The sequence below is a fragment of the Primulina huaijiensis genome, chromosome 2 (assembly GCF_012295235.1).
Source record: "Primulina huaijiensis isolate GDHJ02 chromosome 2, ASM1229523v2, whole genome shotgun sequence".
NCBI lineage: Eukaryota > Viridiplantae > Streptophyta > Magnoliopsida > Lamiales > Gesneriaceae > Primulina > Primulina huaijiensis.
This window is the reverse complement of record NC_133307.1, coordinates 24,206,995-24,219,503: the sequence shown is the minus strand read 5'-3', so window position 1 is coordinate 24,219,503 and position 12,509 is coordinate 24,206,995. Positions and strand designations below refer to the sequence as shown.

Here is a 12,509-nt window from a genome sequence, read left to right as displayed (position 1 = left end):
TACAAGGAAAGGAAATTTATTTAATAAATAAAGACGCACAAATATGGTGAAGGCTGCAATCTTATGTAAAAGTTCAAAAAGGAAGGAAAAAAACACTACATGTAAAATTAATTATACTTACTTAGTAGCTCTTTATGAGAACTTAGAATAGCTCTTTATGAGACGGTGAGTCAACTTTGCCCATATTTATAATAATAAGTGAAGGAAAATATTATTTTCGAATTTAATTGATATAATTTCTTGATTTAAATTATTTCCCTAACAACATTTTTCTTTATTGAGTTGATCGAATATAATATTTAACGTGATTTTGCATTTCTAAGATGATGAGATAATTATGGAAATATATTCTAGATATGATATTTATGATAATGATTTGATTAGATATGATATCAACGTTTAAATAGAGTTTATTTCTAATTAAACTCTACTTTTCCTTATGAAATAGGTTTCCTGGTGAAGATAAAGTCTACATATATAAATAAGAGACCAAGGACATTGTGAAGAAATTTTTTTTTTCCACTCACGATCATAAAATACACGGACGTGTGCACATTGAGAATTTCAAAATTCTTCAAAGGCGTTGCTGATTTGAATAGTGGAGATACTGCGTGTTGCCTTGAATGTTAGAAACATCTACAGACAACATCCGCGACGAAGTTGGCTGAACATCGTTTTCGTGGCTCCTCGTTTGGCATCACATTTTGTGCTTTCTTGATAATGTTTTTCTTTGGTTATTTGTTTTAGAAAGTGTTTATTTTCTCAACTTGTTGAGTAAATTGATTTTTGTGAAAATCACTAGTGATAGATTTTTGTAAACGATTGGGTTTTCTAGTGATTAATTTTTGCCATAAGGCACCACACAAGTAAAATATTTGTGTATATTTAATCTTGTCCATCTATTTATTTAGAATCGATTTGTGTTACAAACTTTAATATTCCACTGCATGTTATCTTAAATGTTGTAACATTTGACACAACACTTAATTATGATAAAACACAAATTTACAATTTTATATTACTACTGATATACTATCTTACACTACTGGTATCGTATCAGTCAATCAATATTCCTTACAATAAGTGATACTTTTGGCATAAAAACAATATTTTTTTATGTGTGACTCAAATAGGAGACATGTTTTACAAAATTGATTCGCGAAACTGTATTTCAAAAGTTTTTGTGATACTTAAAACATCTTGTTGTTAAACATAAAAAAAATCAACATTTTCTTCACACACATATATATTTATATAATTTATCAATCTGTTTATTAGCAATTTGATTTATAATATAACCTGAGGAGTAAATTTGAAACTTCGAGAGTAATTAGTGTCCAATGCTAATACCTGATTCGTGTGATATTTGAACTAAGTGGAGTGCATGATTATGTCTTTTTGTTGGATAATAATTATAACACCACTTCAATTTTTATTTATTTATTTTTTTGAAAAAAGAAATAACATAATTTGATTCTCATTTTCTTTCGATTCCACAGCCTTTGCCACACGTTGGATCTACGTTAGTGTAAGCAATATGTGAACAGTTTCATCAACCTCTGGAAACTTACCAAGTATGCATGCCCGTAAGTTGATTGTTAGGACATGGTCTTGTCTAGAATGGAAACTCGTGGTTGGAGAGTGCAATGTTTTTACACGTACACATATCACAAATTAATGATAATCATGGCATTATTTAGCTTTTCAAGAAAACTTCGTCATTTTTATTGCATACTAGTCCCGAACTAAAGGCAATGGTGTCTGGTGGGCTTTGTTGAGTGCAACGTGCAATTGTCTTTGCTTGATAGTAGTGACGTAGCTTCACTAAAGACAATGGTGTCTGGTGGGCTTTATTGCATATCAGTCCCTAACTTAATGTGTATATATAATTGTGTATTTTAAGAATTTTAGTCATCGGATTAAATTTTAATTTATGTATTTATATGAATTTTAAATATCGAGTATCCGGGCTTCTTCTATATCTATGTGGTTATCTTAATTTATATATTTATTCAATTTAATTATATACTTTGTATGTATTTGTGTTGATCTAATTGTAAGTATATATTTACATAAATATATTGTTTTAGCTAAAGACATAAAAATATTAAATTATAAATAAATTAAGCAATATTTATTAAAACAAATAAAAAAATTATTTTAATTAATAATATCATATATATTTTCAATTTTTTGACTCACTCTTCTATTAATTTATTTTAAAAGTTCATTAGTATATATGATATCTATCATGTATCTAGATACATTAAATTTTTAAGAATGTTCTTTTCAAAAAAAAAGTGTTACTGTTTTTAAAATTTATCTCGTTCATATTATACAAAATATAACAAAAAAATAAAATAAAATAATATGTTAAAGAATATTTAAATTTTTAGGCAAAAACTTGTGTGAAACGGTCTCACAGGTCGTATTTTGTGAGACAGATATCTTATTTAGGTCATACATGAAAAAATATTATTTTTTATGCCAAGAGTATTACTTTTTATTGTGAATATAAATAGGGTTAACCCGTCTCACAGCTAAAGATTCGTGACACCGTCTCACAACAGACCTACTCAAATTTTTAATGTCTAGTCTATCCTGAAATACTTTTTATGTCTCTACTTGGTAGAGCAATTGAAACGAGGTGCTTGTGGAAATGTACGATTTAAAAGATTAGAGTTGTACATTTTCCTAACGACTATAACTTTTAATAAAGTAACAAGTGCTCGATCATTTGACTTCTTGTGACTCTAAAATAAAATCCCATTAACTTAATGTGATGTCTAGCTCCCACCACTTGCACGCACGCACACATAGAAGAAAATTATATATTAAAATCAAGACAGCAATGGACTTTTTATATATAATAAGTATGGGATAAATCATAAAACATCTTAATTATGTATATAATAAATCAAGGAATAAGACCGCCATAATCCAGTGAAATTAGTCAAATTGACTATATGTCAGCAAAGGGAATATTAAAAGCCATCTCCAATGAAAATCAAGCATATGTATGCATACATAGATAGTTGTGGGTCATTTCCACTTGCTTAATGAATCCCTTGTATATATTTGCTGCTCTATAAAAAGCACACATGCATATGTTCATACAAAACACATCCCACAAGCTATCGATCACTGCTCCCTCTTCGAAATGGAGAATGCAGCAGCACCCACTGATCCCTCCGAATCCAACAGCCACATAACTCGCGTCTCCGGTACTTTCCAAGAAATTCACGCCTCAGATTTTCCNTGATCTTGTTGTTAAAAGTTTCATTCCGTGACGAAAAATTCGATATACTTGTTAAACATAGGTAATCGCAGAAATAATCGCTACATATCTATTGGTGTTTGTGACATGTGGTTCTGCCGCGCTTAGTGCTAGCGATGAACACAAGGTTTCAAAACTTGGAGCATCTGTGGCCGGTCGACCTTTTTCTTGTTCCCCTTCCCTTTCTCTCTCGCGCGCGCACACACGTATATATATATATATAAAATTATATATATATATATATATATATATAAATCTAAAATTTGAACTTTTCTGCAATTTATAACAGGTGGGCTTATAGTGACGGTGATGATCTATGCTGTTGGACATGTTTCTGGTGCGCATATGAATCCGGCGGTAACCCTGGCTTTTGCGGCCGTCAGACACTTTCCCTGGAAACAGGTAAACGGACATAGCATATATGCACATACATCCACTTGAAATTTGAAAAAACGAAAGATGAATGGATATTAATCACTCACTATTTAGAGCATAGTTGATGATTTTGATGGAGCACATGAAATTGGAGGCCCTCTTGTCTGCATTTAGTTTGGCCGTAATCATTAGTGGGTCCGATTATACTAGTTGCACGCTGCAATAATTCACTTTATTCAACTCTTTGGTGGCAAGAATTGATATTTTCATGATTATTAAAACCAAACTCAAACTATGACACCGTATTATATTAATTTATATATATTTAATAATAATATTAATCAAACAAAACTCAAAGGACATGATTTTATGTATGCGGTACGAGTGTGTGTGTGTGTGTGTATTAACATTTTTTCACCAATTGTTTGATAAAATAAAATAGATTCAATTATTGCCCACAATTTGAGCTTTGACATGTCTTTATCATGTTAAAGATCCAGCTCAATGGAGGGCCGACTTGACAAACATGAAATTCACATTAGCAATATATAGTTTGACGCAAAGAGTGAAATTGAATATCTGTATTTGAATCAAATTTTATAACAAATTAAGTTTAAAAAATAATTATCATGTTATCATTATCTTTATATCATCACATCTTTTGTCATGTTTTTTTGAAGGTACCATTTTATTGGGCAGCACAATTTACAGGAGCAACCTTGTCCGGATTCACACTTCATGTGTTATTAAACCCGATAAAACATGTGGGAACTACATCACCTTCGGGAAGTGACCTTCAGGCTCTAATCATGGAGATTGTGGTAACTTTTTCGATGATGTTTGTGACCTCAGCAGTAGCAACAGACACCAAAGCTGTAAGTGACAACTTTGACAAATTAATATATATTAATTAGTCTCTATCAGATATGTATCCCAAATTTTGGTCGAGCTTTATTAATTATGTTGGAAATTTTAATAAAAATTTAAAAAGGTTGAATAAAAAATTATGTCTCATGAATGTGGGAGTGTCTTTTGCCTCTCCACATTCTTGAGTTAATTGAAGAGTTTTGACTCTTCATATTCTTGAGTTAATGGGAAGATTAATTGAGTTAATTAATCTTCCATGACTCTTGGTGTGCATTTTGGGGCTTATAAATAGTGGGTTCATTTCCTCATTTCAAGTACATGAAATTTTCTCTCTTTCAAGCTCTCTCTTGCATTACATATTGTTATCTTTCCATTTGGCCTCTCGTAAAATCTCGGTGATAAAGTAAATGTACGTTTTCAGTTCGCCGTAGTAGTGTCTCGTGCTAAGTCACTGCTGGTTGTTCCGTTGTATCCTGGGAAACAGACGTCCGCTGAAACCTCGAAGCACATACCGGAGAGGGCGAATCTGTTTTAAGGAAACTGTACATGCTACAGGCCTCGGTTTGGTTTTGTTTTCTTTTACATAATAGTCATACTGTAAACATCACACTTGTTTCGGTTATTACTTTATCTCTACAAGTTTGTTTTTACGCTACTGGTTTTAGCAATTTTTCTAACAATCTTAAAACAGATTACTCATTACGTGTTGTTTCAGATATGGCTACTGCAACCAGTGTGCAAAGGGAAACTGGTCATGTTGTCCCTCCTCAAGTTGTCCCTCATGGTACCCCACGTGCTGCTGTGGTTACTGTTCCAGCCAGTCACGGTGAAAAACCTGAGAAGTTCACTGGTGTGGACTTCAAAAGGTGGCAGCAGAAGATGCTGTTTTACTTGACGATGCTGAACCTGGCACGATTCCTTACTGAGGAGGCTCCTAAACTCAACGAGAGTGAGGGAGATGTTGAATCTGTTAGTGCGGTTGAGGCATGGCATCATTCTGATTTCTTATGCCGAAACTATGTACTAGACGGATTGGCCGATTCGCTCTACAACGTGTTTTGCGAAAAGAAAACGGCTAAGGAACTGTGGGAATCTCTTGACAGAAAGTACAAAACCGAGGATGCCGGGGCCAAGAAATTTCTTGTTGGTCGTTCGTGCCATTGCTTTGGTGCTTGTTTTAAGCCATACAGAGACTTCACCTATTTACATACTTTATTTTCTTGCCCAATCGCAGAAAATCCCTCAGGTTGTTCCATGTAAATTTCCTCTTCTAAATCTCCATTTAGAAAAGCTGTCTTTACGTCCATTTGGTGTACTTCAAGATTCCGTAAGGCGGCAATCGCAAGTATCACACGAATAGAGGTTATTCTCGATACAGGAGAATATGTGTCAAAGTAATCAAGCCCTTCACGTTGATGGTAACCTTTAATTACCAATCTAGCTTTATACTTATCTATGGTTCCATCTGATTTCAATTTCCTTTTGAAAACCCATTTACAGCCTAGCGATTTGCTTCCCGGAGGAAGATTTACTAATTCCCACGTATGGTTTTTTAAAATGGATTCCATTTCGGAATTGATAGCCTCTTTCCATAGAGGTCCCTCAGATGAACTTATTGCTTCCTTGAAGCTTTGAGATTCACTTTCCATAATGAAAGTGATGAAATCCGGACCAAAGGATTTCTCTGTCCTAGCTCTCTTACTACGTCTAGGTTCAATAACTTGATCAAGCTCTTGTTCTTTATCAATTGTTTCATACAATCTTTTGGATGAACTTGGCTCTTCCTTAGATTTGTATGGAAACATGTGTTCAAAGAACGAAGCATTTCTTGATTCCATTATCGTATTCTTGTGAATATTAGATATTTGAGATTCATGTACAAGAAAACGATACGCACTACTGTTTTGAGCATATCCAATGAAAATGCAATCCACAGTTTTTGGTCCTATCTTTACTTTCTTTGGTGTGGGTACTGCTACCTTGGCAAGACACCCCCACATTCGCAAGTATTGGTAGGAAGGACTTCTACCTTTCCATAACTCATATGGACTTTTATCTTGCTTCTTTCGGGGCACCTTATTTAAAAGATAATTTGCTGTTAAAACAGCTTCTCCCCACATGTTCTGTGGTAAACCAGAACTTAATAACAACGCATTCATCATTTCTTTCAGGGGGCGATTCTTTCTCTCTGCAATGCCATTTTGCTGAGGAGAATAAGGTGCAGTTCTTTCGTGTTTGATACCATGTTGAGCACAAAACTCAGCAACTGGTGATTCATATTCACCTCCACGATCACTTCTTAGCACCTTAATTTTATTGCTAAGTTGATTTTCAACTTCACTCTTATATTGGACAAATTTGTCAATAGCTTTATCCTTACTTTTGAGTAGATACACATAACAAAATTTTGTGCTATCGTCAACAAAAGTAATGAAATATTTATTTCCACCACGAGTTTGTACACCTTTTAAATCACATACATCATTGTGAATTATATCAAGTAGTTCACTATTTCTTTCAATAGTTCGAAAAGATGATCTCTTTAGTTTTGCCTCAACACAGGTTTCACATTTGTGTTGTTTATCAATTTGGAATGCAGGAATGCTTTACATGTTAATTAGTCTACGAATTGTATCATAATTAACGTGTCCAAGTCTACCATGCCATAAACAAGAAGACTCAAGCAAGTAAGGAAATGCATTAACTTTATTCATCACAGGCTTAATAGCCATCACATGTAGTTTGAATAAACCATTACAAACATACCCTTTGCCAACAAACATTCCACTTTTCGACAAAACCACCTTATCTGACTCGAATACAATGCGGAAACCATGCTTGTTAAGAAGCGACCCTGACACCAAGTTCTTGCGGATGTCACGCACAAACAGGACATTGTTCAAAGTCAGTTCTTTTCCAGATGTCATCTTTAGGATAACTTTCCCTTCACCCTTGATCTCCGAAGTGGCGGAATTTCCCATGAATAACTTTTCCCCATTCATAGATTCCTCAAGAGTAGCAAACATCTCCTTGTCGGAGCAAACATGGCGAGTGGCACCAGTGTCGATCCACCACTCCCTTGGATTAGAACCCACCAGATTAACCTCTGATATTACAGCACAGAGATTCATGTTCGAAACCTCATGAGCAATGTTCTCTACCACATTCGCCTCTCGGTTTCTCTTCGGCTTCTTACACTCAGATGCCTTGTGACCCATACCATCACAATTGTAGCATTTTCCGGAGAACTTTTTCTTCGAAATGCCTCCCTTGGGTCCCATGTTCAACCTTTTGTTGGAAGAGGAAAATGTTCTCTTTTTCGAGCTTTGACCATGCTCGACAACATTTGCCTTAGCAGCAATAGGAGAAAACAATCGTCTTTCCGAGCTCTTATTGTCTTCCTCGATACGAAGTCGAACAATGAGCTCTTCAACATTCATCTCCTTACGTTTGTGCTTCAAGTAATTTTTGAAATCCTTCCAAGCTGGTGGTAGCTTCTCAACAATAGCGGCCACTTGGAATGATTCGCTCAAAGTCATCCCCTCACCGTGAATCTCGTGAAGAATCACTTGGAGTTCTTGAACTTGGCTGATAACCGGCTTTGAATCCACCATTTTAAGTGAATGTGACAAATGTGTATACATAAAGAACACTGAAGTTGGATATATCATTTTATGTCTTTACGTGGATGACATACTTATCATTGGTAGTAATGATAAGATGATTAAATCCACAAAGAGGTTATTGAACTCAAGATTTGACATGAAAGATTTGGGCTTAGCCGACGTAATCCTCTGAATTAAAATTCATAGAACATCAGAAGGGCTAGTCCTAAGTCAGTCACATTATGTTGACAAAATACTTGAGAAATTCAATAATGATGACTCTGCATTGGCTAGAACCCCGATAGACACAAGTCAGCATCTATCAAAGAATCGAGGTGAGACTATGTCTCAATTAGAATACTCCCGAGTCATTGGAAGTCTGATGTACTTAATGAGTTGTACAAGACCAGACATAGCTTACGCAGTAAGCAAATTGAGTAGATTCACGAGTAATCCAGGAGTTGAACACTGGAAAGCAATTATCAGATTGCTAAGATACTTAAGGTACACTCGCGATCATGGGCTGCACTATACCAGATATCCTGCTGTTATTGAAGGATACAGTGATGCAAATTGGATATCTGATATGAAAGACTCAAAATCTACAAGTGGATTTGTATTCACTTTAGGAGGTGCAGCAATTGCGTGGAAATCTTCTAAACAAACTGTAATAGCCAGATCCACGATGGAATCTGAGTTTATAGCTCTTGACAAGTGTGGTGAAGAGGCTGAATGGCTGCGTCATTTTTTAGAAGATGTTCCAGGATGGGAAAAACCTGTGCCGGCTATATGCATACATTGTGATAGCCAATCTGCGATTGGAAGGGCACAAAATAATATGTATAATGGTAAGTCTAGGCATATACGTCGTAGACATAATACCATTAGACAACTACTCTCAACTGGAGTTATATCTGTTGACTATGTAAAGTCAAAGGATAATATAGCGGATCCGCTAACAAAAGGGTTAAACAGAGAGTTAGTTGCGAAAATGTCAAGGGGAATGGGGCTCAAGCCTATAGAATAAATTGGTGTGAAGGAAAACCCAACCTACGCTGACTGGAGATCCCAAGAACTAGGTTCAATGGGAAAACCTAATCGCACTGATTTGGTAGATCACTGTGGGGGTTATCCCTAGTCCGTTCCTATTATAAAACAGTGAATGTTGAGGATAAGCTTACGGCTTTTAATGATTCTGATAAGAAGCAATACAGAATCACCTATGTGAGAGAGAAGTGGGGCCGCTTCGAAGGAATTGCAGGGCTCAATTCTAGACCCTCTTGCAGAACCAGGCGTGTGTTCATGGCCAAAACGAACACAATCATGAGAACTGAATAGTATCAGGGAGAATCTTGTGTGAAGTATATCTTAATTTACATAAACGGCAGAACAGTTCAAGGACATCATATCTACTGGTCAGCTAGTAAAGCAAATATATTTCATGAGGGAAGGTTCAAAGGGTAACACCTACCTATCCTATGCAGGATTCAACTGTAGAACTTTGTCACCAAGATTTGTATCAATTTTCATTCATGTGGGGGATTGTTGGAAATTTTAATAAAAATTTAAAGGTTGAATAAAAAATTGTGTCTCATGAATGTGGGAGTGTCTTTTGGCTCTCCACATTCTTGAGTTAATTGAAGAGTTTTGACTCTTCATATTCTTGAGTTAATGGGAAGATTAATTGAGTTAATTAATCTTCCATGACTCTTGGTGTGCATTTTGGGGCTTATAAATAGTGGGTTCATTTCCTCATTTCAAGTACATGAAATTTTCTCTCTTTCAAGCTCTCTCTTGCATTACATATTGTTATCTTTCCATTTGGCCTCTCGTAAAATCTCGGTGATAAAGTAAAGGTACGTTTTCAGTTCGCCGTAGTAGTGTCTCGTGCTAAGTCACTGCTGGTTGTTCCGTTGTATCCTGGGAAACAGACGTCCGTTGAAACCTCGAAGCACATACCGGAGAGGGCGAATCTGTTTTAAGGAAACTGTACATGCTACAGGCCTCGGTTTGGTTTTGTTTTCTTTTACATAATAGTCATACTGTAAACATCACACTTGTTTCGGTTATTACTTTATCTCTACAAGTTTATTTTTACGCTACTGGTTTTAACAATTTTTCTAACAAATTACTCCTAATATGATGCTTATTTGATATTAATTAATAGGTCGGGGAGCTTGCAGGCATCGCTGTAGGTTCTGCTGTGTGCATCACTTCAGTTTTAGCAGGGTGAGTACCTACACCATTTAAACCATATTGATAATTCATCTTTCATATATGAATAAAAATTGACATCATATATTGATAATTCAGAGGCTGAAATTTCACTTTATGATAAGAGAAGAACACTCCAGTGTAATATAGAAATATTCGTCTTCTTCTAATTATTGTTTAGCCCAAATAAGAAAATAATTAATTAATTTGTCTAAAAAATCGATTCACCCATAGAATCTTCTAATATCTCGACCAAGTTTTTATACCAAATCGACCCACAAGTAGAATGAAATAGTCTATAAAATATATCTTGCAAAAGAATAATTCGCATTAGAGATGCCTAGCTACTATTTTCGCAGTAAATTTTCTTGTGATTTTCAAACTTTAAATTTTCTTTACGTGAAGATTTTTGTATCGACCAAGTTATTAATTCCTATGGTTGCTAATTATATATACTGCTGGATCAAAGAAATGTGACAATATATATATAAATATCTAAGAATGTTATCACGCTAACTAGTGGTTCCGTTGTGGCTAAAATGTAGGCCAATATCGGGAGGTTCGATGAACCCAGCCAGGACGATTGGGCCTGCAATCGCTAGCGGTTACTACAAGGGGTTTTGGGTGTACATCGTCGGCCCCGTCTGCGGGACGTTATTGGGGGCATGGTCATATAACTTCATCCGCGTTTCGGACAAGCCGGTTCATGCTTTAACACCTCATTCATTCTCGTTCAAACTTCGCAGAATGAGGAGCAATGAAGAGAACACAATCGCAAATCACGACAATCTTAACAATATTTGATCATATAATNCACACACACACACACACACACTACTTATTTCTACCTTAAAATGATCACGTCTATTTTTGTCTCATCTTAGGTATAGTTTGGTACACGGTATAAGAGAGAGATTGATAAATAATCCTCCTTATCCCGCGTTTGATACCTTTTTAGAAAGTCCATGATAATATCATGGGCCCGGGAAAAATAGTTTTATACAAAGATAATGTGTCCCTTTTATGACATGTGATAATTTTAATTTAATGATAAAAAAACACCACAAATGACTTAATTACCTCAATATATAAAAATCTTAAACCCTATCGTTCTCTCATTTCACCGTCCCATCAAATAAATATTTTTATATATTATATAATATGATAATTATATAAATGAACTCGAGATAATTATATAAATATTTTTATAAATCTCAATAAAATTATTAGCATCACTCGATTAACCTTTAAAAATTGATATTTGACTTTACTCACAAAATCAAGGGCTCAATTATCATATTATATAATATATAAAATTATGTAAAAATAAATAAATCATGCAAAGCACTGTCGGCGCATGAACATATAAGAAATATGAATTCAAGCGACAACTTTGAAATTATAAAATTTATTATGATAAGGTTAATTTTGTCATTACAATCTAATATATAAATTTAATCACTCTTATTAAAATCATATCAAACATTAAATATAATATTTTACATCTTATATATCATTAACTTATCTTTATATTATATATCACATATTTATCTTATCATGTGTACCAAACTATGCCTTAGAGTGGTCCCTGTCCATATTTGTATGTTGAGAAACTAATATATTAAAGTAGTACATTTGTATTTCCATAATTTTGTGCATTTCTTTCAACTTATTGATCCGCCTCGATTTTTCATGTCTATTTTCTTTTCTTTCAGTCTTTTTTAATCTATATATATCTCTATATATACTGGTTTTTAAATTTCCTTTTTATAAATTATAGTACATATGTCCCAGACAGATTAATAATTTATTGAAAATATCAATTATACAAACAGATTTCCCATTTTATGCTTATGTTTTTATAAATGATTTCTTTTCTTTTCAATAGTTAGTTAATTATAAGATCTCAAATTGAGTAGAAGCATATTAAGGAAAAAAAAAAAGAAATAAAAACAAATTTTATATATTTGGGACTGACAAAAAAATCGTTATTTATATAATTGAAAAGGAAGTGTTAGTCACAGTTACTTGAATTAATTTTAAAATATTAAACAAAGTGTATAATTAAATCCTATGTTTTTTATGCACTAACATGTAAAACCCAAGATTTTGTAAATTCGTGATAGTAGTTTATAATTTAAAGTTGTACTCGGATTATTCAAAATTTTGTA

The 12,509-nt window shown here is 34.1% G+C and overlaps 1 protein-coding gene across 1 annotated transcript; it reads left to right on the top strand.

The window, feature by feature from the left end:
• Nucleotides 1-3,273: 3,273 nt before the first annotated feature.
• On the top strand, nucleotides 3,274-11,145 carry LOC140960370 (aquaporin NIP2-1-like). Its single transcript, XM_073418623.1, has 5 exons — nucleotides 3,274-3,432; nucleotides 3,567-3,679; nucleotides 4,333-4,527; nucleotides 10,292-10,353; nucleotides 10,884-11,145. Exons 2-5 carry the CDS (start codon nucleotides 3,587-3,589, stop codon nucleotides 11,140-11,142), a joined length of 609 nt encoding a protein of 202 aa, XP_073274724.1. The 5' UTR covers nucleotides 3,274-3,432; nucleotides 3,567-3,586; the 3' UTR covers nucleotides 11,143-11,145.
• The last annotated feature ends 1,364 nt before the right edge of the window (nucleotides 11,146-12,509 follow it).